Genomic DNA, 26,723 nt, shown 5'->3' on the forward strand with positions numbered 1-26,723 from the left:
CCTATAAAATCACTGCTCGCAGTGGTACCCCAAGTTGGATACGACTGAAGGGGAAACTTTACTTTATGAAGTCACAGAAGGAAAAAATGTGTGGTATAAAGTGACAGCAATCCACACTTGGTTTTCATCTGTCTTCCAGCACATCTGCTGAAGATCTGAGTTCTCTTCTATTCCCATGGAGCTGCTTATTCATGTAAATCATCAGATTAAGCGGTGACTTTGAACACTCCTAATGCTACTGGATAAATTAAATTATACATTCCACACACTGTAGCACTGTAGTCACTGTGTAGGGTCAAAAAGAAGATACAGGGTTTTTTCTTCATGAAAGTGCAATTATTTGAAATATGTCAGCTCCCAGTGACCACCCCTCTGTCAAACCTGGACGCCCAATCAAATAAATGAAACCAGTGCAGATTCAACCCTGATACCCTCTCAAAATTTTTGAAATGATCCAGAGGCGTAGCTGGGCCAGAGGGCGCCTGGTACGCACTCTGGCTTTTTCGCTCCCCCCGCGGCGCCCCCCCTCCCACTCCCACTTACTTTAGAAAACTGAGCAGGCTGGAGAACAGCCCTTCCTGTTCTGGTGGGAACTACATTTCCCAGGGTCACCTGGGAAATATAGTTCCCACCAAAACAGGAAGGCCTGTTCTGCAGCCTGCTTGGTTTCCTAAAGTAAGTGTGGGGGGGGGGGGCGCCGCAGGGGGGCCGCTGTGGGGGGAAATCACACCAGCTAGTATAATTTGGCTTTTTCTTTTAAAAATAATGCCGCTTCATAAGGTCATAGATATTTATACACACATACTCTTTTTATTATAGAAGGGCAAATTATTAGTGTTGTTACTAATTTTATTTATAACCTGCCTTTCTCACTGATTTAAAATATATTACAAAATATTAAAGGCAATTCAGTCAGGCTATAAAGACCTCCAATAAACAATGCAGTCGGACTAGAATTACAGAGCTGGAAAACAGTGCCACAGAAAACTATCCAAGGTATGAATGAAAAAAAGGGGCTACAAAGAGAAGCGATACGTACAATAAACATTGCAATAGTCTATAGTACTATCACTTATCAAAGTACCTCCTGAGCTTTAAAAAAAGCAGAATTAATTTGTTCCCATTTCTCTTTTTGTAGAATCCACTTAGAAGATGTCAGCCAAAGTGTGTTGCTCTACATGACTGAAAAGCTGGGTTATAAGAACAGCGATGTGATCAATACTATCCTTTCTAACCGAGCGTGCCACACTCTTACCATCTATGTTTTGCTTAATAAGAAGCTGGAACATTATTTGGCAGGCCTTAGAGTAAGTATGGCATTGGACATAATCAAAACCTGAATAAAAATGAATCATCATTATAACAATTAATCCACATTGAAATATTGATACTAACATTTGAATCTAAATATAAAAATGATTTCAAACCTTTTAAATAAAAACAATTGTGCATATCTTTATATCATGCCCAAGGTAACCTAAAGGGTAGAATGAAATGTGTCTATATAATGTTGGTCATTTTCAAACAGCCATTTTCCTCATATTCTGCCATACTACAGCATGACCAAAACCAGAACCCAGGATAGGACTATAGAGATATAGATGCTGCCTTGGTTTTCAGTAACTCCTAAGTTTTGTACAACAAAACAAAGAGGCTGAAAGTTGGAACACAGGCAGAAAAAAGACCAGATCTGCTTCCCATCTGAGACAATTATGATCACTGGCATAGAGAAAGTTTTCTGGAATGATTTTGATTCCTATCATATCAATTTTTTTCCATCCCCTCATTCCCACTACATCCTTTGCACTACGTGACATGTTGCTCTTTAAGTTCAGTGGAATTTCAGGAACAGTGTGGAGTACAATATGGAGTCTGCAGTGAAAGGGGAGAATCAGTGAAAATCCTGTTTCCAAGTCCACTAACAGAAGATAACTTTGGTATCCATCCAATGGAATTACTGTCAATAAATCTTCAACTGATGTCTGGCCTGCTGATGATATTTTGAGGGATAAGAATACTTGATACAGGTTTTATGCCTAGGAAAAATTAAAGTTTCTGAACAGAAACTAGAAAGAATACTCATTTGTTCAAAAGGGCAGTTCAGACTGATGGTCTTTGGGTTTACATGAGAGTAGCTCTACTAAGTTTCACTGAGACATTACCAATAGGGGATAGGATTACAATTTATCATTTGGAAACAAAGCTTGTAATATTAAGTCCTATCATAAAGCTATTCCTGAGTGGCAGAGTCTAGAAAGAAAGAAAGAAAGAAAGAAAGAAAGAAAGAAAGAAAGAAAGAAAGAAAGAAAGAAAGAAAGAAAGAAAGAAAGACAGACAGAGAGAAAGAGAGAGAAAGAGAAAGAGAAAGAGAAAGAAAGAGAAAGAGAAAGAGAGAAAGAAAACAACTTTGTGATTTTTAATGTTTATTATTTTTAAGAGGATTTGAGAAGTAAAACTTCCGTAGTATTTCCTGACCTTTGCTTCCCCCTTTCCCTGCAATTTAAGCCATTTAAGCAAAACAGTTCTCATCTATGATCTCACATCATAAATCATGTCACAAACCTTTATTACTTGTTTACCTTCCTAGATGTAGGCTCCATTCTTTGCATTCGTTTCCTCTGTAGATTTCCTATGACATCTGGGAAAGTTCCATATAGGGACAGATGCTGGATTACCTGCACTGAAACATTCCTCTGACAATTCTGTTACAGGACTTTTCCTTGCATTATGTTTGCTTTGTGAAATTAGGTTATTATATGAGGGCTGTGATGGTATAAGTTTTAATTGAATAGTCAACTGATGGATTAGATCAATGAATTGATTAAGCCTACATAAAGCTACATATAAATAAAACAATAAGGAAAAATATACGTTGTTTTTAGAAGTTGCATGCATAAGTCATATCAGTCACCATGTTAGAAGTTGCATTGTCTCATGTATGAAAGAGGCAAAGAAGACTGCTGCTTCTAAAATGGCACATGTCATTAAAAAATTTAAGTCTTTGAACTGAAAATAAATTAACATTTTTGAATGGCAGCACTTTTTAGTTGATCAGAAGATCTCTCTTTAATTATTAACTCTGGTGTAAGCCTGTTGGAGATTCATTCCTTAATTTTTCTCTTGCTTGAAGTAATCCAAAGAAAATTTCAGTTTAAATCCTCATGATTCTTATGAATAGCTGCTGGTGTAGAACTGAGGACTAATCATAACACCATTTTGGTGTGTCAGAAAGTAGGTTATCATGCTTATAGCAGAGTGACTGTCTGCTTAGCTACTCATCATGACCTCCGCTACCTTGAAATAAATCTACAGTGAACTGACAAGTCACTTTAGGTTAACATGGTCTCATTAATGATCTTGCTCATGGTGATTCACTCAGTCACTATTTCAACCTGAAGACTGCCCTGTTAAAGAAACAGGGTTTGTAGTTGTTCTCCATGACATAATTTTAAGTCTACAACCTTTATCTTCTAGTTTTTCTTGGAAGAAATAACAACCATTTCTGCGTGAAAGCTAGATAAAAATTAATTTGAAACTGCTTCAGAATGTTAGGTTATGTCTGCATGGATTATCTGGCCTGGATTTAACACTATGGAAAACATTTATCCTTGTTTCTCCGCAGCACTGTAGTGCATTCATGCACTTCCTGGAATTTCACTAACTTTTCTCCAATCTTTTTGAAACCTGCTTTGCTTCAGTGTTTCAAGAAAGGTTGCCTGGATGGCTGCTGTGGGGGACAGAATTTGGATTTTTCCCACTTGCATGGCAGCCATTTTTACTGACCCAGTCAATGCAGCAGACATTTCCTTTCCCAGTCTTAGAGGGGATGGGGTCCTTTTATTTGATTTTTTTCATTATACTAGAATATTGTTATATCGACATACCATTGTAACAACTAGCATAACAGAATCTTTAAATTCTCAGCTTTCACTTTTAAAAAAAGTAAGTCTCTAGCCATATCTTCTCATAAGAGGGCTAGAAACTTGCTTTTTAAAAGAAAAATAGAAGCTGAGAATTCCTGGAGGACTGGAGCTGGGAAGGCCCTTCGCCAGAGGCGTAGTCACCAGAGGACGGGGTAGGGACTGGTGCACCAGGTGGAGCGCTTGGGGTCACATGGGGGGCGGAAAATCGCCCCCACACCCCTCCTCTTTCCCCTGCCCTGCCCATATGCCTCTCTCTGTGATCAGCAGGACAACTGAGGAAAAGTGAAGAGGAGTATGTATCTTTTTCACAACGAACACTTGTGAAACAAGATAGCAATTGGCAGATGATCCCTAACTTAAGTCTTTTTTCTGCAGCCGATAGCTTCCGCCCTTAACAAAAATGGCTACAGTAATAGCAAAATAAAACCCTAAATAGTTTCCACCCTTAACAAAAATGTCTACAGAAATGGGGACGAGATCATGGCTACATGCCGTAAGTTCTGAAAATTGTGGAGGTAGGTTTGAAAAGAAAAGATGATCTTCTACTTTCAGATTTGTAGAGGCTTCTGCCTTACGAGGGAGGGGGGTGGGCTGGAAAACTAACAAAAGGGCTGGGAATGGGATGGAGCCAGCTAGGGGAATGGGGAAAAGATTTAGCACTATAGAACTGCATTATGCAAACAGCACACAGGTAGCATAAACCTTGGCGATTCAGAATCTGAAGAGTTTACAAATTAATCTCATAGATGCTAAAATGCATTCAGCCATGAAACTTGAACAATTGAACCTGCAAAGTTTTAATTAGTATGTAGTCTTTTTATATTATGCTATTAAATGGAGTTGTATAAGCCATGTAGTTAAAACAATTATGCAGATACATGTATGTGATGTAAGTGTTGCATACTTGATTCTACTTGAAAAAGATCTATCGTTATGCCTTCCAGTCTTCCTCCTTGCTATTTTAGTTGCCTGGGCTATATTGGTATACCTTTTGGCATATAATTTTACAATACTGTTTCTCTCGAAGTAAGTTCATAATGTGGTTTTTCACTATAGATAGTGGAATGAATTTCAGATACATAATAGATAGCTAAGGAGTGCAAGTCATATTTTTCCAACCTCCAGGTGGTGGCTGGAAATCTCCTGGAATTACAACTGTTATCCAGGTACAGAGATCAGTTCAACTGCAACTTTTATGCTAGATTCTGCATAGTATAGGTATAGGTGTGGGGAAAGGTAGTATGGACCCCTCGTAGAAGAGAAAGTGATAGTGAGTCTATTTTCAGGTAATTTACAAAATAGTTCCGCTGACTTTTTTATTAAAAAAAAAAGAAGTCAGTGACAAACATAAGAACAGCCCCGCAGGATTAGACCAGTAGTCCATCTAGTCTAGCATTTTGTCACACAATTGCCAGCCAGTTGTCAAAATGTTGTCAAAAAATTATTTCTGATGTGTGGAATGGCCCATTGCTGTATTCAGATCTGTGAGTTGGGGCATATTCTATAATGTTATGATGACTGAGATGATCTGGTGCAAAAAATAGTTCTTTGGTCATGCTGGGGGAGGGCTGCTGCCAATACGGGCCCCGCCTCGCCAAACTCAGATTTTGCCATGGGCTCCATTTTCCCTAGCTACGCCTCTGCCCATCGCTACTGTCTTTGACTGCAGCCTCACCAGCAGTGAACACAAGGGCCTCTTTGAGTGGGTCTTAGTATGTCTAGAAAATTATGGATTTTAAAAATAGACAGAGTTAAAATGAATGAAGAAGCATCTTGTAAATTCTCTGTTCCTTGGGTGGCCTTACAGTTTTAAACATCAAAAAGTGGCTGTTTTCATGTTTCTTTTTCCATTTATTTGCATACAATTAATTTCTATTTTATTTACAGAATGACAACACCATTTATACAGTTTTCCAAGATGCAGTTTTATTTTGGAGAAAATATTAATATGTTTTGCCATTCATGAGCAATAATTTCTGAAAGGAAATATTTATAAGATTTATTGGACTAAACTGGCAAACTGTTCACCTATATAATGTAGAAGCCATAATTTGATCCTTTTCAGTGAACTTTTTAAACTGAATTGTGTTGTGATTTTCTTACATTAATCTCACATTTTTTATTTTTCCAGAAGGCAGAGGTTCCTGACAACGTTTATGTGAACCAACTATGTCAGATAGAAAAATACAGATCAAATAAGGAGTCCTATGAGGTAAATCTCAAGTTATACTTCTTTGGAACTAGGTAAAATGTGAGTGTGTCCATTGTTTGCTATTAAAACCAATAAATATTCAAATTTGACAAAGAGTACAAAAAGCCCAGAAGACTTTTGAAATATGGCTGTTAAAAAAAACAACAGCTTTCATATGGCTTATCTCAAGATTTGTCAAAACACCAGCACTGGTCATACCTGGGGGCAAGGGTTGAATATAAGAATAAGTGGAAAGAAAATATTCCCAAATTGCATATGTCAGCAATAATTTTAAGAAATTAAAAAGAACATTCTTCTACATATACTGATTTTCTCATTTCTTTACACAATCGACATAAGATAAACAAATATCTCAGTTATATATCTCTTAACCAATTGCTGATACATTTTGAAGTTGTTTCTTTCCATTTACAAATACATTCAGCATTTGCCAACATTCTCAAAATCACAGCCTAGTGGTAGAACACATATATTGTGTATTGTAACAGTAAACCTGATATTGAGTTCAGTTGAAATGTCTCAGTATTAATATCATGGAAAAATCTTTCTCTGAACCTAAAGCATTGAAAAGATCCACTGTCAGTCTTCTGGGTAAGGTGGCCTGTTGTGTTTCTTGTCCTTTTTTCAGTACCTGAAAGGGCTAATTTATAAATTATATTTGTGGCTTCCACAAGGGATTTGAATCATAGTGGAACTGATAGTTCCCAGGCATTGGCAATCATGCTCTGCCCAATTTCCCTAATCTGAAATGTCCCATTTGCTCTGTTAACAGAGTAAGCTTATGTATAACCAGTGTTACCCATGTTTCCCAATGGAGCAAAAACCAGTTTTCCAGGGCCATTCTGGGTCAAGAAAATGGCACAGGGGCAAGCTGAAGCCCCTTCTCCCTGTGTACTGCCTGAGAAGCACAGAACTCACGGCACATGTGTAATTCAAAATATTCATTGCTGCCATTACATCTATAATGGGCAGGCAGCCCTGAGGCACTAAGAAGAGAAGAAAGAAGAGTTTGGATTTGTACCTCATCTTTTTCTCCTGTAAGGAGTCTCAAAGCGGCTTACAAACTCCATCCCTTTTTCTTCTCACAGCAGGAGCCTTGTGAGATAGGTGGGGCTGAGAGAGTTTGAAGAGAATTGTGACTAGCTCAAGGTCACCCAGCAGGCTTCTTATGGAGGAATGGGGAATCAAACCCCATTCTCCAGACTAGAGTCTACTACTCTTAATCATTACACCACACTGGCTCCACTACACCACTAAAATTATTAATTCCATATTACCTATTTTAAAGCTCTAGTTTGCACAGGACTAGATGGGTTTACCCCAATATACATATACATTTAAGCTTCCTTTATCACCTTTCAAGTATGGGCTTATCCATACATTATAAGTGACTGAAGTAAATAAATAATAAATAATGCCACAATCATGTATATTAAATTCAGTAGGAAGGAAGGCAGCAGTATCTGTAGGGGATTTACAAATTATATTTATGGCTTCCACAAGGATTTGAATCATAGTGGCACTGAATGTTCCCAGGCATTGGCAAGTCAGATCTATGGAACACATTCAGCCCATCCATGCCCTGCTCAATTTCCCCTACACACACACACTCTCCCTCTGTTTCTTTCTCGCTGCTGCTGCTACAAGAGAGGCTTGTTTTTAAAATAGAAGCTTGTCTAAAATAAAGTTTTTCAAATGCCCTTCCAACCACAGGAGAGGGCAGAAATAGAGCAGAGGAGGTAGGGTGGAGCCACAGAGAAAACCTGCTTCACATACATGAATCTATGTGTACAAAAATGTAGTGTATGAAATAATCCTCAGTATCTCTATGAACACAGACATTAACCCTTGCAATACCACTGAACTCTGGTCTTCCTCTTAGGGCCACTCCCCACTTACCTCGTCTGAGTGCAACCCCACAGCGACCCCTCGTAGAAAAGCCTCCGTGGCTTTTGACAACGGAGACATTTGTTCCCCACTCATTTTCCATTCAGGAAATAGTGCGGGGTTCCACATCAAGAGTCAAAGAGGCAATCGAGCGTTCTGATTGGCTGGCACGTGTGTGCATCATTTACAAGTGGGAGTTGCAGCCAGCCGAAGGCGGGGCTCCATTTTGATTGGCTGACCCAAAAAGTTCGTTTGGATAAGCTGAACGCATTGTTTTAAGACGTCTGCACATGCTGACGTCACTACTTGTTGCAAATTGCTTGGGCAGAAAAATGAAAGTAAATATCGGTTTCGGTTTACACCGCCGACAACCCTGTGCTCAGCAGCACTTTGCCAAGCTGCAAAACAGTGGAGCTCGAGCAAAAAAGAGCAAAAAAAGAGCAATGTTGGCACGTCTTGTTGTGCACACGTCTCAATTTCCAAGCACTTTCTGACGGGAATACCCTTCCTAAACAAAATGGTGGTTCCTGTTTCCTGATTGGCCGGAAGCTGCGCATCAGAGCGAATCAGCCGCGCGTAAACAGCCGAGGTTCCCCACCCCCCTGCAGCACCTGCGGGGTTTTTTGAAAATGTTGCTCTTTTCAGAGGACCTAATTTGCCGCGCGACAAGGAGGTGGGAGAGCGGCAAATTAAGGGCAGCTGCGCAGTGGGCGCTGGTGACGTGGGGAACGTCCATCCTCCTCGTGTCTTTTAAAGAGGTGACCCCGGGGCTTATGGTGAGTGGGGAGTGGCCCTTATAGAACAGAAATAATTCATATGAAGCTGCAAGAGTCACATCCATCTTTCAGGGAGAATATAATTCTTGCTCTGGTAATAAGGACATTTCCCTTTTTATGAATGAGGAAACCAACAAATGACAGACTTGTGAAGGAACATACAGACTCTCCTGTACTGAGAGCTGTAGAGCTTTTCAGACTAGTATGTCAGTTGAAAAAAGGTTCTGCAGCAACTCCTCCTCACCCTGACTGAACCAATGAAGAGGTTACATACAGCTCTGGGATATACATATTTTCCAGTGAAAAAAAGCAGGAAGAGGAAAAGCAGGAAACATATGGTTTAGCAGGGCAGTGCAAACCAAGCCAGTGTTATCACCCAAGCTATCATCTAACACTTTCATGCGGATCCTTGGACTTAGAGCCGGCACAGAGCTGCACCTGATATATAAGTACACTTAAAAGAAGTAGTGCAGACATATCCTAAGGAAAGAATTGCAAATCAGGCACCAAATCATTTGGAGGTTTTACTGTTTACATTAAGAATAAACCAGCATAATAAATTTATTAATCTAAATCTTGGCCAGAATTTCCCATTGGTATAAGAGGGATATTCTCCATTTTCCAGTCTCATAGAGATAGTATGAAAAGTCACTAACATTGAGAGCTGCTCAGATGCTTCAGAAGGATTTGAAAGAACCTGATAGATATTCTGTTGAAGTCATCCTGATTTTCGGTGTTCTTTAGCAACAGGGTTGCTAAACATAGCAACATAGTGTCCCTCTGCCACCAGTACTGAAATACAGGCACCCTCCTTCTTCTTTGTCCGTTAGTAGACCCATCTGCTCCTGCAGTTTCACAAATAGAAAGTCAATGTGATGGTCATGGCTATATTTGTACCCCACCTGTAGCTATGGCAAAACGAATACATTTCATAAGACTGCTGTTGTGATAATGTGGTTAATGGCAGTGTTTCTTTTTTCTATCTGGCCAGTTAAATATTATTATATATCTGAGATCCCTAGAGATTTTCACATGTATTTATTGTTAACATAGGCAAGCTATGTTGCAAGCCAGCTGTAACATCAAAACACAATACTTAATTAATAGAAATATGGATGCGTTAAGATATTTTGTTGATACAAAGATAGAACAGCTGAGATCAGTAACAGTTCTTATTGCATTCTTTATCAGGTCCAGCCTTAGTGTCGAACTTTAGATCAAATGTACACCTGCATCTGAAACCAGCAGTTTCTAGATGCTTACTTTTAGGTCCCTTATGATAGAGTCAGATTCTTTCATTTGATTTAGACACGCAACTGAGGCAGTGACATCTCGATGTTCTTCAGCAACAGCAGTCAGACAAAACATCGCTTTCCATCTAGCTTGCAGCTGCAGAAATCCACTTGCAAAAAGCTATTCTGAACGCAAGGGATACATGAAAGCATATCCATGTTACCATGGAGATTCAGGCAGACATCTCCTGGGGTCCCGCTGAATCTTGCTGAAAATTCATCAGTATCATTTAGTAATAAAAAAAATGAAACAGAAAATTCTCTTCAGCGTATAGGGATGGCTTAGTTTAAGCAAGTAGGCCATAGCTTGTTTAAGTGGTGTTGTTAAGGTTGATACCTGTCTGCATGGTGGAAATAGAAAGATTGTATAGGGACCAAGGTGTATGTGCTATATACATTATTTCAGTAGAGGCAGTTTGTGCTCCTGCACCAGTGCAGTGGCTTGGAACTTTCAAAAATCTGGATATATTGGTTTGGATGCAGTGAGGTACAAGTGGGAAAAATATTTTCACACTTGCAGAAGGGATTCCACAGCATCATATGCAACACCTAGTTTGCTTATATACATAATGCAATTGCTTGTGAAACTGTCTCCTTCTCTGGGGGCATTTTGAGAATGAAGAAGCTACTTAAGCTCACTTCCTGGAACATGGAAACTGGCTGTATAATATGTTTGACTTGGTACAAGTGGTTACATTTCTGCTTGTGCAAGAGATCAAGCACAAGGAGAAATTCTTCACTGGATCTAACACATAATCCCATGCATGCACCATTGTAGTCTGATTTAATCCTTTATTTACGTACAGGATTGATACTAAAACGTGATGTAATTATTTGGATCCCATGAACTAATGGTTAGTTTTTAATTATTGCTGGGTAGGACACTTCATTCTCCCGAACGTCATAACTAGTGCCCCTATTCTCTATGCAACCTTAACCCTGACTCGTATTTCCAAAATTGCTGTGTGTCTTTTATGGATTGATTTGGAGTTTTGGAGTTTCCACTCAACTATAACTGGGAAATCTTTCTTGGATATAAATTTTTATTGAAGGATTTTTGCTATTTCAACAGGGGCCCATCAACAAACAATCCTATACCATTCTGTGGTAAAGAATTATTTGGATAGTTACCCAGGAAGTCAAATCATTATAATATTGCTGAAATATTCCTTGCATATGATCCATAGCAGTTGACTCATTGTCAGAGAACCGTATGTGACATATTGGTTCAAACCTTATATGCAAATAGCATTACCATGTGAACACGGGCCCACTCCACACAGGCCTTAAGAGCAGCAGTACATTGGCATACTTGTTGTCAGTGCCCCCCCCTCGGGGGACATTTGCATGCTTACGTGCACGTAACCCTGGAGCCGCTTTTTTTCTTTACTTACCTCCTCTTCCCTGCATAGCTCTGCAGAGGCTAGGGGACATACACCCCCGTGGCCATGGTGATGCCTCAGGGGTCGGGGGCCAGGAGGTGTGTCTCCTTGTTCCCACGGAGCTGCGCATGGAAGAGGAGGTAAGTTTTTTAAAAAGCGGTGCACCAAAAAATGGTGCCTTCCACCCGGTGCCAAGTGGACGCTGCTGTTTTTGAAGAGACTCACTCACTCAAAAACAGCAGCGGGGCGGTGGGAGTATGGCGCTGCCTTGCTCAGAAGGCTGTAGCCATGCAAACGGCGTCCCCGGGTCAGCATTTTTACAGTTCCAGGGGCACTGTTTATGGCCCATGCGGAATCCATCTCAGATTGTACTGAACCTGGCTATCTGTGCCTGAATGCAAAAGGTATTAGAAACTATCCTGATTTTCATATTTCACAAGGATACAAGTAGACATCCTGAAGGCATGATCCAAACTGAACCATTGATTGGTTGGTCAGTAATCCCTATGGGAATATGGGAGTTTAACTCTTCTTCCCTGCCTACCCTTTTTACTTTAGCTGTTTTTATTCCCAAAGGAACCATCACCTGAAAAAGCCCATTGCAGGAGAAACAGTTTTGTGGGAAGTATGACATAAAAGTTCAGTTCTCCTTTCTTTCCACCTTTCTGCACTTCAAATCACCTCAGACACAACTTTATAGGGCTTTGGGGTGGTAGCAATGCCAAGCCTTGCATTCCGAACCAGTAGTCAACAACACAAAGCAAAATTTTAAATATTTTTTATTTAAAAGAAAGGTTGCAAAATAACAGCTTAAAAATAGCAGTGAATATAAAATCATAAGGTGCATATACTGACACAAAACAATAAAGTACACTTATTAAAAAAACTGCAGGCTAGAAAACATAATAGAAGTCCACAGTGCATAGGCAAAAATTTCAAGGAAAGCAGAGACAAAAAAGACCAAAGACAAAGGAAATATGGCTGCAAAATCTAATGGGATTAATTTATGGCAAAAGCTGGTTGCAGCAAATAATTACCAATTAACCAATCAAGTATCAAATTAATAGGAACTCTCTGGAAGATGAGCAAATTACCCCGCCCTTTGAAACTTCCAATTAGGGCTCTGGCTGACTGGTTGAATCCCACTGAAAGTAATTGGAGATGACTCCATGCCCATAATGAGGAATCTGACCTTGGTGATAGTACATCCTGTCTCTATCTACAAACACATGCAACTAGGCTATGTGAAAAACATGAGAGACAGAAAATAATTTTTTTTAATAAACCTTACCAAAAAACAAAATGGAGTCTCTTTGGTCATAGCAATGTACAAGCAAAATGGTTATTCTCTTCACAGGGGGTTATCTATTTTTGTATTTAAACATTTATATTCTGCCTTTCCTGATGGTTCAAAGCTGTCCAGAGACACCTTCCTGTCTGACCAATAACCTGCACGGCCTGGGGGAAGGTGAAGTAAGGCCGAGGGAGCCAGGAACCCCAGGGAAAGGAAGTCAGCTCCAACAGTGGGTTGGGGAAGGCAGGACACCCTAAGCAAAATTGGAAGAGAACCTGCAGACTTAATTGGGGGGGGGGGGGACTGGGAAGGCTGAGGCAGCCCAATCTAGCAGCCAGCCAAGCCCTGCATGGGCCTCCGCTGGAATTCTTCTCAGAAAGGGAGGGCCCAGACACCAGGGCAGGGTTTATGGGGAATTGGAAAGGGTGGCGTTGGTGCTAGAAAGGGATAAAGGCTGTTAAGCCTGGATGGCTGGGGAGGAGGCAGTGCAGCCAACAGCAGGAGGGCAGAAGCACACTGAGCGAGGACAAACCCATGTCTGAGGCCTAGGGAAGGGCCTGACAGCCACAGCAGAAAGAGGCAGGTGAGGAGTAACCCCTGGGGGTAGTTTACAAAGGCCGTTTCCCCACTTTTAAAAATTGACGTCGGTTTCATCCAGCATGGTTTCATCCGGCATGGACCTTTTCAGCAGGGGGATTGTGTTCCCCACTGTCATCAACAGGCGCCGTTTTCAGCAGCGCCAGGAATGACACGCGCTGAGGGGGCGCGAGAGCGGCAGAGTTGGGGCGGCTGCTTTGTCGCCGCCCCTGTAGTGAGGAGTGCCACTGGACCCCACGCTACTTGGCAAGAATAGCGCGCAGCAAACAGTGAGTGGGGAAAGGCCCAATAAGAGTTAACATTTTCTGTTTAAAAGCAAAAATAACCCTCCCCCAATCTATCTTCCCTCCTCAAAATGTCTGCTAAATCAGATTCCCTCAAAAGCCATGTGTAACAGGGATTGGACGCTCAGACTCCCTTTTTGGAGTCTGCCTCCAACTCTCCCCAGAGGGAAAAAAAAATAAAGCCCCTGACAAAAATGGAGGGAAACTCTGTGAGAGAGTTTTGGCTTTTACGCAGCCAGACACCACCCTTTGTAGAGACACAGGAAAATAGACTGGAACTCTTTGGTAACATGAAACAGAATTTTTAAAGTTTATTTGGCTAGAACTGATGGCTTCTCAGTTGACTTGAGAGGTTTTAAAAGCTTGTTGGTTATAGAGAGTAAAACTTATTTCTTGAGAGGTTATTCAGTCAGTTACGCTAAAGTTTTCTGTGTGGTCACACGCAGGTGGCCACTGTACTCCTTCTCTTAAAGAGGTTCTGGTTCTTAAGCTATCATACACACAGGTTCTGTTTTACTTCAGCTTTCTCTCACAGAGGTTTCAGCTTTTAGTTGTTACACACAGAGACACTAGATTTTCTCTGCTCCACACCCTTTCCAGTTTACATAAACACCCAAGTCTTAAGACTGGAAGGACTCTGGCTTAACACTCGCCACCTTCCCTTGCAGTCCCCTGTTAAGGCCTAACTGCCCCCTTTCTGGACTGGTCTTCTTCTGACTGGGTTTTGAACTGAGGTTGGACAGACACTAGTCTGGACAGCCAAGCTGCCAAGCACCTGAGCGGCGGATTCACCTTCCACCAAGCCCAGGGCTTTCCCTCACGCTCTTTCAAGCCTCCTAAGCCTGAATAGAGCAGTCTGACTCCTGTCAGAACGCACAAGCAGCGGCAGATCTCTGTCCCTGATCTGCACTCAGCTTTCTGGAACCTAGTCCAAGAACGAACCAAGACAAAAGAACCTCAGCACTCAAGCTGCCTCCTTTTCTTTTCCCTGGCAATTTCCTCCAGCCAATCAGGACTGAGCAGGACTTAACTATTTCAGGGCAGTCTCTCCCTGGAAACCACTTCCCAAATATGGGCGTTTGTCACACCATGGCACACAGGCAAGCCTTGCAGCACCTCCTGAAGATCTCTGGAACACTTGTAGTTTTCAGGATGTCCTCAAAGGAAGTTCTGTGCAGAGCATGTTGCAGTAATCCAACTGTGAGGTTAGGGGAGTGTGGATAAGTGTGGACGAATTGACTTAAGTCTAGCTAACAAAAGGGTTGGCGAATCAGATGCTGCTGATAGAGGCACTCAAGGCCATTTTGCCAACCTGCTTTTCAACCTACTTTTTAAGGAGCAAGGCAGGGTGTGTGAATGTGAAGTGGAACTATGTACAAATGAGGCCATGTTATTGCTAAAATATCTAAGCTCTTGAGGAGATCTGATACAGAAGGAGTGAAAGAGTATATGACAAAATGGGCTATCAACTTTGGGCACAATATACAAATGGAACAATGAGAGAATATGTGGTTAAAGGGGTTTAAAAGCTAATTTTTTTGCATAGAAATACATTCAACAGTTCAGAAGATTTTAAAGACGAATATACAAATGAAACCAGAGGCTTTTCTTTTGGGTCTTATGGCTAGACAACTTGAAAAAACCAGAACTTTTGCTTTGACATCAGCAGCAACAATATTAAATGCTCAAAAGTGGAAAATGTCATCCACACCTACAATAGGAGAATGGCTTGTGAAGTTGTTGGAACTGGTAAATTAAATTGATTTAAATGTATTGATAATTGGAGACCCCTGCTAGACTTTGCATAAAACAGAAACAAATGAATTAATGATTTGTGGATTTAAGAATTGGAAGAACAAGAAATAGATCCAATAAAGAAAAGAAGCTTATTAGTAATAATAATTAATTTTTAATTAACTTTACAACTATAACAAGAGAGCAAGTAGTAAACTTTAAGTGTATTTGATGCAGATTAAATTGGGAGTCCTTCCTTTCCTCCTGTTATGTGTTCTTTTTGTGTGTGTTTTTTCCTCTTTTATTTGTTTGATCTTGAGTTTTAGTAATAAAAAATATTTCCTGGATTCAGAGCACAAGTGAAGTCACTCACACTCACAAGGATCATGTCAGCATCCATAGATAGGATCAGTCTGAAACTATCCATCACAAAAGGAGAAGCAGGCACTTCTAACACCTCAGGCCTCCAAGTTGGAAGGAATGAGAGTGATTTTATTACCAAAGAAACTTGCAAAAACATTGTAACTGGAGCCCAAATTTCCTTCGCTGGTGTGGTCAGACTTCAGTGTTATCAAGTCACAAACCACTTTAAACAGTTGAGCTGGACAAGACTCTGTTGTTGTAATGGTGGCAGAGAAGAAAGTTTATAAGCAATTGGCAGCAACAGATTCGCCGCTATCACATATATCTAGATCTTAAGACAAAGCTCCTGAAATTGTATTCATGTGACCCAACCCCCCCAAAAAAGATGACATACAGAATGTACCGTACTTGCTGTATTTAAATACATCTATAAAGTAGTGTTTATGTCTGCCATTTTTAAAAGTTTCTGAAAGGGCTTCTAATAAAACCTACTTTGTCTTTTATTTCTGTTTTAACTTGAAGGACAAAAAGGTCAAAGATCAAGAGACAAAAGAAGAGCATCTTCACCCACTCCCGAAGAAATCTGAGAAAAATCCTTCTTCCTACAAAGAACCTTCATCTAGTCTTATGGCACAGATACAGAATGCCAAGGCTCTGTTGAGTGATCGCAAAGCTACCCAAGGCGGTGCTCCAGAAAAAGGTATGTCAAAGAATAATCACTATCCTGTTAATGTGGTATTTGTTTGCTAGAATGTTATAGGACAAAACCATTACACCATATAGGACATTGCACAGATTTAAATTGATTTTGTAGTCATTCATTTTTCCTAGTTCTGTGATGATGATATCCTCTAAAGAAGATGATAAAAGGATGCAATTTTTCCTAGCACTTGGAACATAATGGGAATGCGATCAGAGGGATAAGGGAAAACCAACAAGGAATCTTGAGGGAAATTCTGTTATTTAGAAGAGTGTGTTTGTGTGGAAAAATGGACACAAGAAGATGTTCCAGAGCATGGGTAGAAAGCACATATTCCAACCACTTTGCAGAAGCTAGGCAGGCATTGTTCTGGTCATTACTTGGATGGAAGACTTCCTATGAGCCACGTGCATGCTTCCTTGAATTTGGTGGGAAAAGGTGGACTAAAAGTGTAATAGCTGAGAATAAATTTTAAAAACCAGAAGATTACAGCAGGAAGAATAAAGGCAGAAGTAGGGAGAACATATGCAGAAGATCCCAGGTTCAATCTCCACCATCTCCAGCTATAGAGATCAGATAGGGAGTGATTTGAAAGACCTCTACCTGAGACCCTGGAGAACTGCTGTGAGTCTGAGTGCAATACTGCTCTGGATCGACCAAAGACCTTATTCAGTATAAATCCCTTTCATGTAACTCAAAGGGATATTAAAAGATTTAGGGAAAGCATATGACAACTTGGACAGAAAAATACATTTTGGTAATGATTATGGGAAATGATGGATTTAGGTTAACTTTCTGATAAGATAATCAAGAGTAGACTATTTGGCAGCATAGCCATTATGTAGAGAAAGCTGGCTTTCGTATCATAAAACCAATCAGGAGGTAGACACAGGTAGGCACATGAAGAATCAATCCTAATTAACCAATTGTTTGAGGAAGTATTTCTATTGGTTAGGTTTTATAAATCCAATTTAACCAATTGTTTGAGGAAGTATTTCTATCGGTTAGGTTTTAGCTTTATTACCTCAAAGCCTGAAATAATTATGCCATTTCTTAATACAGGAAAACTTTCAAAAGTTTAATTAGCTGGGTTCTGACCTTGCATGTAGGACACTAAAATTATCTCACAGAAGGTTTTCTCTTATTTGTTTTTGTACTGTTTCGTAGATTCCCCTGGTGGTCTGAGCCCTTTCCATGAATCAGCAACAGCCAAGACAGGTTGTGTCACATCTTATTCTTTGGAATACTTGGAAATTCAACAACCTATCCCAAGAACTCCAAGGCTCTCAAAACGACAAGATTCTCCTCAACAAGAGCCTTCAAGCCCTGGGAGCCAGAATTTGGATTCTCCTTTAATTTTGAACATTGTACATTCTTTTGAAACTGGTGATAGAGAGGACCAGATAGACCAACTGTCTCCAACTCACCAGTATCGGATGCTAAGCTCACCTGTAAATTTTGGTCGTAGAAGCTCCAGTGAAAGGACATTGTCTCCACTCTTGCAGCCTGGAGGCACTTCTCCCAGTCCTACTAAAAGTCCAGTTCACCCCACTCAGCTGTCTTTCACATATGATGAAAAGACCAGTTCTTTTAGAGAGGAAGCTGTGTCTCCAACCCAACTAAATAACATCTCCAATCCCTTGGGGAGCCCTAACTGTGTGAAAAGCAGAGGTCGATTCCCAATGATGGGTATTGGACAAATGATGCGGAAAAGGAACCAGTCAGTAGGATCACCCACTGAGAAAACTTTGGAAGCAAGAATGCCTCAGTTGCAGCAAATGAGCCCAACACAAATTTCATTCAACATAATGGACCCCATAAATGGCCAGTGTTGAAGTAACCATTCCGAAAGCCTAAAGAAACTCTGGTTTCTGAAACTTGTTTTTTTTCCATAAAAGTAGTTAAAGCTTGGAATCACGAGGTTCTTTCTGTATATTCTTATAACATTCAATTACAAAAAGACACAGAGCCACATATTTCAGCCGGACTTTGAAAACTGAAGGAAGGACAACAATTTGAATGTGAAGACTTCTGTTTTTTTCTGATTTCTCTAATTTCTCTGTGTAGGTCCTTTTTTGCTGTAATCTTTCACATTTTGCCAACAATCTTTTGCTTACACGTTTGCCAACAAAAGGATGCTGTGCCTAAAATATCAACTTGAAAACTGAAAATAGAATTTCTTAAACTGGTCATTTGGTTTCCAAAACCATAGCACCTGGACTTATTGTTGAATAATTATCATCTCTAGTTCAGTTATTCAGGCACTGATCATAGTACTCAAAAAGAGGAATAATAATAAAGGACTATGAGTTTATTTATGTTTCTCAGGCAGACACGTTTTCCTAATTCACGTCCAGGATAAAGAAGAAACATAAAGGCATGAAAGACAATACAGAACAATACACTGATAATCAAAGCAGTTTTATTGTCTGATCCCTTGCTACCTAACAGTATATATTTTCTGTTATGAAAATGTTCATTTGATAAGAAATATTTGTGTAAAGAGACAACATTATGATCTCAAAACCTGGCTGGCTATTAAAAAAAATCAGTGTTCACACCATAAGATTCTCATCATAAGATTAGCCATCAGTACTTAAACCAATAATCCAGATTTCTAGATGCTCTACTGTAAAAAACAAACAAAAGCTGGATCATTTCTTCTTTGATTGTACCATTTCTGTGAAACTGGCTGTGGGGAAAGTGTATAACCTCTGTTTTAGCAGAACAACATTGGATATACTTGAAAAGTGTTGCTGAGAAACTGCAATGCATTAAGAGGAGTTATCAGATGGACACATCTGCGAGGTCCAGTACCATTTGCAAATGGCAGGCTTATTCATACAGTTGGTATAAAAAATTCAGCAATGCTACAAACTGAAGATTATCTTTTGTAAAAGGAAAACATGTTCTGTAATCTGCAGCTCCTTCTATTTCATAGTAAAGGAAGTATATGAATAATATAGGCTTTTTTGTGCAAATCACTATGACTTTTGAGGGTTTTAACCAAAACCTGTTCTATGGTTTCTGTCTATCCTGCTAGCACATCGCTTCTGTTGTTGAGATTTATTAATATTAGTTTGGCACAGTAGCTGATTATCACCAATGACACATGTACTTCCTCTCTGTTAGCATAAATAATGAGTAGATGTTAATGCACCATTCTTTCATTGGATTCTTGAAATTAAATTATGTTTTTTAAATCATTTGATGCCTTCATTAGGAAAGGTCTTGACAATTTTTTCCACTGTGGTGCTTCTGATGTTCAGAAAACACAGACCAAATCTTAGCTCACCACTAAATATTTTAAGACTAGCCATGGGAGAAAGTGGACAATGGCAAGAGCATCAGCAGCTCCTGAGATACTGCAGTCTTGAAATTTTTGTACATCAGTGAGTCACATGCACATGAGCATATCCAAGATGGAAACATTCCATCCAGTAGCTGTAGTGCCATATTAGAAATTGGCATGAGAACACTTACTTCAAAGTTGGGAGATACTTTTATCCAGTACCAGCATCAAAGACCGTGTTGCTGGCACTAATATCCAAGTCTGCCAAATTTATCATCAAAGCAGTTCACACAAATGCCAGATGAAGCGATAATTCTATGTCTAACCTGCACCATTTCATTTTGCAAATGGAAAGTCACGTATTTAAATGCTCTTCCATCCAGAAAAATGTTTTGCACCTGGAAGACGTAGCAGACCCATCCAAAGCCTGAGGCAGCTGGAGATAGTACTGCTGCCACACCACCCTGCTGTCTCCTGAGGGCTTTTAGGTGGCATGTGGGGAAGCAGCAAAAAACAAACAAAAAGCCCTCCATAGGGCTACATGTAAATCGACAGCCCCAGCTGCCACATTCCTGGCCCTTAAGCCAAGGGAACACCCAGGGATGTAAGTATAGATTTTTTATGGGGGGGGTGAGGGTGGGGCCACACCCCCACCTGCCCCTAGGGCATGGCCACGCCTCCCCAAGCCCCACCCCTGGCCTAGTGCTTATAAAAGCAGCTCTCTGAGGCCGGGGATGGCAGACTCCTCTGCCCTGTCCTTCCTTGCCCCCCACCAGCTGAGCTCCCAGCTGGCAGCTGGCAGTTCATTCTGCCCTCCTCTCTGGGCAGAGGCACAGAGGTAAAATGGAGCCCGGTGCAAAATCTGAGTTTTGTGCCCCCCTCCTCTGGGCAGCTGCTGTGATGCTGTAATCCACCCCCAAACAGCATCACTTTCAATGGTGTTTATACTAGAGAGCCCAAATTCTCCTTTTAAATCCACCTTAAAGGGAGAATCTGGGGTCCCTAGTTAAACAACATTGAAAGTGATAACTGTTTAAGTGGATTATCCCCCACCCTGAAACAGCATTACTTTCAATGTGGCATAGTGGTTAAGAGCAGGTGCATTCTAATCTGGAGGAACCAGGTTTGATTCCCTGCTCTGCCACTTGAGCTGTGGAGGCTTATCTGGGGAATTCAGATTAGCCTGTGCACTCCCACACACGCCAGCTGGGTGACCTTGGGCTAGTCACAGCTTTTCAACACTCTCTCAGCCCCACCCACCTCACAGGGTGTTTGTTGTGAGGGAGGAAGGGCAAGGAGATTATAAACTCCTTTGAGCCTCCTACAGGAGAGAAAGGGGGGATATAAATCCAAACTCTTCTTCTTCTTCTAAACTGAGGACCTCAGATTTTCCCTTTAAATTCATGCCGAACGGGGTGGATTTCAAAGGAGAATCTGTGGAAATTTGGGGGATGCCTTCTGTCAGTGGTGCAATTGTTAAGCTAGAAGCACTAAACTTTCAGGGTATCTTTAGGAGACTCTCCTAATGATACCACCCAGGTTTGGTGTAGTTTGGTTCAGGGGGTCCAAAGTTAGGGACCCTCAAAGGTGTAGCCCCATCTATTAGCTCCCATTGGAAACAATGGGGACACCCCCTTTGGGAGTCCATAGCTTTGGACCCCCTGGACCAAACTTCACAAAACCTGAATGGTATCAGTAAGAGACTCTCCTGATGATACCTCCCAGGTTTGGTGAAGTTTGGTTCAGGGTGTCCAAAGTTATGGAGCCTCAAAGCCCCCCTCTTCTATTAGCTCCCATTGGAAACAATGGAGTATGGGGGCACCCCTTTGGGAGTACATAACTTTGGACCCCCTGAATCAAACCTCACCAATTCCCACCAGCCCCTGCTGGCATGGCCAAGCACCAGAGTTGGACAACCCTGGTCTAGACCATGGCGTTGCTATCGAAACTCACACAGTGGGAGAGTACAAGAAGATATGCAATCACAATTTTTTAAAAAATGACTTAATTTATAGCACACTGGGATAATATTGAATTGTATGTGTTATCTTTTCCTGTGGCATGTAAAATAAAAATAATGGGATGGCTAAGATTCTTAGCTATCAGCTGACTTTTAGAGGCTTGAGATTTCTCTAGCCTTCTGCTGAATTTTCCTTGACCCTCATGAGAGTGTTAGGCTCCATTTAAAAAGGCCACAATCTGTAGATGCCATTTTCTGAAAGCCCAACAGTCCAACAGTCGGCAAGTTCTTCATTCTAGCAGCCCCTACCATCTTTGAACTGTCAAAACTGCATTTTAAATTTGTTTCAAACATTCTTTGCAGTTTAATGGATTTAGAATGTAAATCAAAAACACCATTTTGCAATGAAATGATAGTGTACTTATTACCACTATGTGCTTACAGCTGTGTTTTCTTAAATTCAACAATACCACCCATAGTAATCAATCATCTTTGAAATTACTAAAAAGAAAAATTCTTCTGGAACCTAGAGACCAGACAGCATTGCTATTTATGGAAGCAGCAACATACATTTTGTGGCATTATTTGTAGAACATGATCACAGCTGTAAGATGTCAATAATCAACATATCCTGAATTCTATACTTGAATGTCATGCAAACAGTAACTTGAACTATCAACTCAGGTTTGTTTCTTTTTGGTTGGAGGAGAGGTCCAATGAAATACTGAGGAAAGCACAGAAGAGCTGTATTTTTGTGACCACAAATATATGTAAGTATCAGAACGAAACAGTTGTTGCAAATCTTACTTTTTATTATCAAATGCAAATATTACATGGGTAGGCATACTATTATATTTGCTTTCCTTTACCAGCTATTTCCTGAGGGCTGTTTCATATTTGTGGGCAACCTGCCTGCATAAATATTAGGAATATGTGGAGGAGAGAGTCACCACTGGACTTGTAGTTTGACTGCACTACAATCAAAGGTGGTGGTTTATGTGAACCACTCTCTTCACATAAGACTGTACTTGTTGCTGCTGCACTATTCATTATATATTTCTCAAGAGTTTATACATCAGCCCTACTTCTCCAGCTCATGACAAACTGAAACAAAATTAATGATTCTTTCTACAAGCACTTCATATAACTCTCTCTCAAAGGCAAGCATATGTCTCCAGCCCCTCTTTCTGCTCTACATTAAGGGCACTGCTAGCCTGATATGTATGACTACATAAAACTGACTTATAGCAGCAGCTACTAATGACAAGCCATCTATGGTAGTTTCCACACAGGGCAAATATAATGGGTGTAGGGTGCAATACAAACCGGGCGGGGGGGGGGGGGGGGCTTCCCAGTTTGAATTTGAATTTGGCTTGTTTTATTTCCCTTAACCCAGGATTTTAGAAAATTGCTAAACCAGCAATCCATTTGCAAAATCCCAGGCTGGAGTGGCTCCTGCATGAATGGCCAGGCAAGATGTGCTTTTCCCCCCTCCCTTCCACCCATTCACTGTAAGGTCTGTGCTGTCCACTGCCAGAGAAAATCCACCTGCCTGCCATTCTGTGCAGGTCGCCCACCAGGTTGCGAGCAGGTTCTCTGAGGGCCACACAGGGTACAAGCATGTTTCCTCTCCGTGGCAGCAAGTATGACTGATCTACAGCTACACGTTCATTATTGTTCTGCCATTACAGGGAGGTCCCTTTTTCCTTTTTTTTGCGTGTTGCACATGCGCAGCTACACAGGTGCAGCCAATTGGATTGTGGGACGATCAGCATGGCTGTGGGGGTTCATTTCTGTATGCCTGTGCAGCTATGCATGCGTTGCAGGGGGAAAAAATTAAAAGAGAAAGTGTCTCCATGCAAAGGCGCAAAAACAACCTGGATTGATTCCATTGACTCCAATCACTGCCTGCACACATGTGAATGGGGACGAGGAAAATGGTTTCCTTTATAACAACTGCAACCCATTATACATTCATTGTGCAGAATCCACCTGTGTGCTTAGCCTCCGATATGGTTCAGGCCATTTATATTATCACAAATTTATGTAAGGTGGAGAGAGGACTTGTGGTGCTACTGTTTAAATTGTTAGTACCTCATGGGGAGCCATTTCACGCAAGCAGCTTGCCATCTAAAGCTGATGTGATTCCAACTGCCCACTCACCATGGTCGAGTGCACACACTGAACAGGCCCTAGAAGAATAAAATCTCTTTATGCTAATTATTCTGAGGCACGGGAGTGGACACCCAGTCAGCCCTTGATTGTTTGGCTTTTAGCACTTTCTAATGTTTTTCTTTATGAGGTTCAAAAAGAAAACAAAGATCCTTATGGGCACTACAGTGCTTCTAGCCAAACTGCCTCTGTTCAGTGCTTTAAAGGCCTATGCCATTTTTCTAAGCTTAACGCATTATTGTTCTATTTCTCCTTTGTTTTAGTGGCAACTGCTCTAACATGTTGCCTGCTTCCCAGAATGAGGGCCTCCTTTCCTGTTTCCTTTCAAATCAAACTTCTTTGTTGAGGACAAGGGGTCAAAGACCATACTAGTTGCCTGCCTTCTGTTTCTTTGACACATTCTGAACATGATACCTCAAAGAACGACAAAGTGATATAGAATGATGGGAACTGGCTGTAAGAACTGTTATGTTGCAGTTCTCAGCATATAATACTTTTGATCACAGTGGGGTTGCTTGTTACAGTAAGAGGCATGGAACCTTGTGGAATCTGAGCTTTCTTACATCTGTAGCGAACTCAGTTTTATGAACTTCAATATTAGGCTGTTCACTATTACTCATACCATCAGTCTGTCCAGGGCAGGGGTAGGGAACCTGCGGCTCTCCAGATGTTCAGGAACTACAATTCCCATCAGCCCCTTCCTGCATGGCCAATTGGCCATGCAGGAAGGGGCTGATGGGACCCCCCCCCCCACCTCCCCCCCCCCCCCCCCCCCCCCCCCCCCCCCCCCCCCCCCCCCACCCCCCCCCCCCCCCACCCCCCCCCCCCCCCACCCCCCCCCCCCCCCACCCCCCCCCCCCCCCACCCCCCCCCCCCCCCACCCCCCCCCCCCCCCACCCCCCCCCCCCCCCACCCCCCCCCCCCCCCACCCCCCCCCCCCCCCACCCCCCCCCCCCCCCACCCCCCCCCCCCCCCACCCCCCCCCCCCCCCACCCCCCCCCCCCCCCACCCCCCCCCCCCCCCACCCCCCCCCCCCCCCACCCCCCCCCCCCCCCACCCCCCCCCCCCCCCACCCCCCCCCCCCCCCACCCCCCCCCCCCCCCACCCCCCCCCCCCCCCACCCCCCCCCCCCCCCACCCCCCCCCCCCCCCACCCCCCCCCCCCCCCACCCCCCCCCCCCCCCACCCCCCCCCCCCCCCACCCCCCCCCCCCCCCACCCCCCCCCCCCCCCACCCCCCCCCCCCCCCACCCCCCCCCCCCCCCACCCCCCCCCCCCCCCACCCCCCCCCCCCCCCACCCCCCCCCCCCCCCACCCCCCCCCCCCCCCACCCCCCCCCCCCCCCACCCCCCCCCCCCCCCACCCCCCCCCCCCCCCACCCCCCCCCCCCCCCACCCCCCCCCCCCCCCACCCCCCCCCCCCCCCACCCCCCCCCCCCCCCACCCCCCCCCCCCCCCACCCCCCCCCCCCCCCACCCCCCCCCCCCCCCACCCCCCCCCCCCCCCACCCCCCCCCCCCCCCACCCCCCCCCCCCCCCACCCCCCCCCCCCCCCACCCCCCCCCCCCCCCACCCCCCCCCCCCCCCACCCCCCCCCCCCCCCACCCCCCCCCCCCCCCACCCCCCCCCCCCCCCACCCCCCCCCCCCCCCACCCCCCCCCCCCCCCACCCCCCCCCCCCCCCACCCCCCCCCCCCCCCACCCCCCCCCCCCCCCACCCCCCCCCCCCCCCACCCCCCCCCCCCCCCACCCCCCCCCCCCCCCACCCCCCCCCCCCCCCACCCCCCCCCCCCCCCACCCCCCCCCCCCCCCACCCCCCCCCCCCCCCACCCCCCCCCCCCCCCACCCCCCCCCCCCCCCACCCCCCCCCCCCCCCACCCCCCCCCCCCCCCACCCCCCCCCCCCCCCACCCCCCCCCCCCCCCACCCCCCCCCCCCCCCACCCCCCCCCCCCCCCACCCCCCCCCCCCCCCACCCCCCCCCCCCCCCACCCCCCCCCCCCCCCACCCCCCCCCCCCCCCACCCCCCCCCCCCCCCACCCCCCCCCCCCCCCACCCCCCCCCCCCCCCACCCCCCCCCCCCCCCACCCCCCCCCCCCCCCACCCCCCCCCCCCCCCACCCCCCCCCCCCCCCACCCCCCCCCCCCCCCACCCCCCCCCCCCCCCACCCCCCCCCCCCCCCACCCCCCCCCCCCCCCACCCCCCCCCCCCCCCACCCCCCCCCCCCCCCACCCCCCCCCCCCCCCACCCCCCCCCCCCCCCACCCCCCCCCCCCCCCACCCCCCCCCCCCCCCACCCCCCCCCCCCCCCACCCCCCCCCCCCCCCACCCCCCCCCCCCCCCACCCCCCCCCCCCCCCACCCCCCCCCCCCCCCACCCCCCCCCCCCCCCACCCCCCCCCCCCCCCACCCCCCCCCCCCCCCACCCCCCCCCCCCCCCACCCCCCCCCCCCCCCACCCCCCCCCCCCCCCACCCCCCCCCCCCCCCACCCCCCCCCCCCCCCACCCCCCCCCCCCCCCACCCCCCCCCCCCCCCACCCCCCCCCCCCCCCACCCCCCCCCCCCCCCACCCCCCCCCCCCCCCACCCCCCCCCCCCCCCACCCCCCCCCCCCCCCACCCCCCCCCCCCCCCACCCCCCCCCCCCCCCACCCCCCCCCCCCCCCACCCCCCCCCCCCCCCACCCCCCCCCCCCCCCACCCCCCCCCCCCCCCACCCCCCCCCCCCCCCACCCCCCCCCCCCCCCACCCCCCCCCCCCCCCACCCCCCCCCCCCCCCACCCCCCCCCCCCCCCACCCCCCCCCCCCCCCACCCCCCCCCCCCCCCACCCCCCCCCCCCCCCACCCCCCCCCCCCCCCACCCCCCC

General features: G+C 45.1%; 1 protein-coding gene across 1 annotated transcript in view; it reads left to right on the top strand.

Moving 5' to 3' along the window:
- Positions 1–19,650, top strand: part of HUNK (hormonally up-regulated Neu-associated kinase) — an 82,130-nt gene extending 62,480 nt beyond the window's left edge. The window contains exons 7-10 of the mRNA XM_048494719.1: positions 1,139–1,307; positions 6,055–6,135; positions 16,267–16,444; positions 17,612–19,650. Coding sequence (XP_048350676.1) covers positions 1,139–1,307; positions 6,055–6,135; positions 16,267–16,444; positions 17,612–18,279 — 1,096 coding nt within the window. The 3' untranslated portion in view covers positions 18,280–19,650. The remainder of the gene's footprint in view (positions 1–1,138; positions 1,308–6,054; positions 6,136–16,266; positions 16,445–17,611) is intronic.
- Positions 19,651–26,723: the final 7,073 nt, after the last annotated feature.

This window comes from Sphaerodactylus townsendi, linkage group LG04 (assembly GCF_021028975.2).
Source record: "Sphaerodactylus townsendi isolate TG3544 linkage group LG04, MPM_Stown_v2.3, whole genome shotgun sequence".
In the NCBI taxonomy this organism is placed as follows: Eukaryota; Metazoa; Chordata; class Lepidosauria; order Squamata; family Sphaerodactylidae; genus Sphaerodactylus; species Sphaerodactylus townsendi.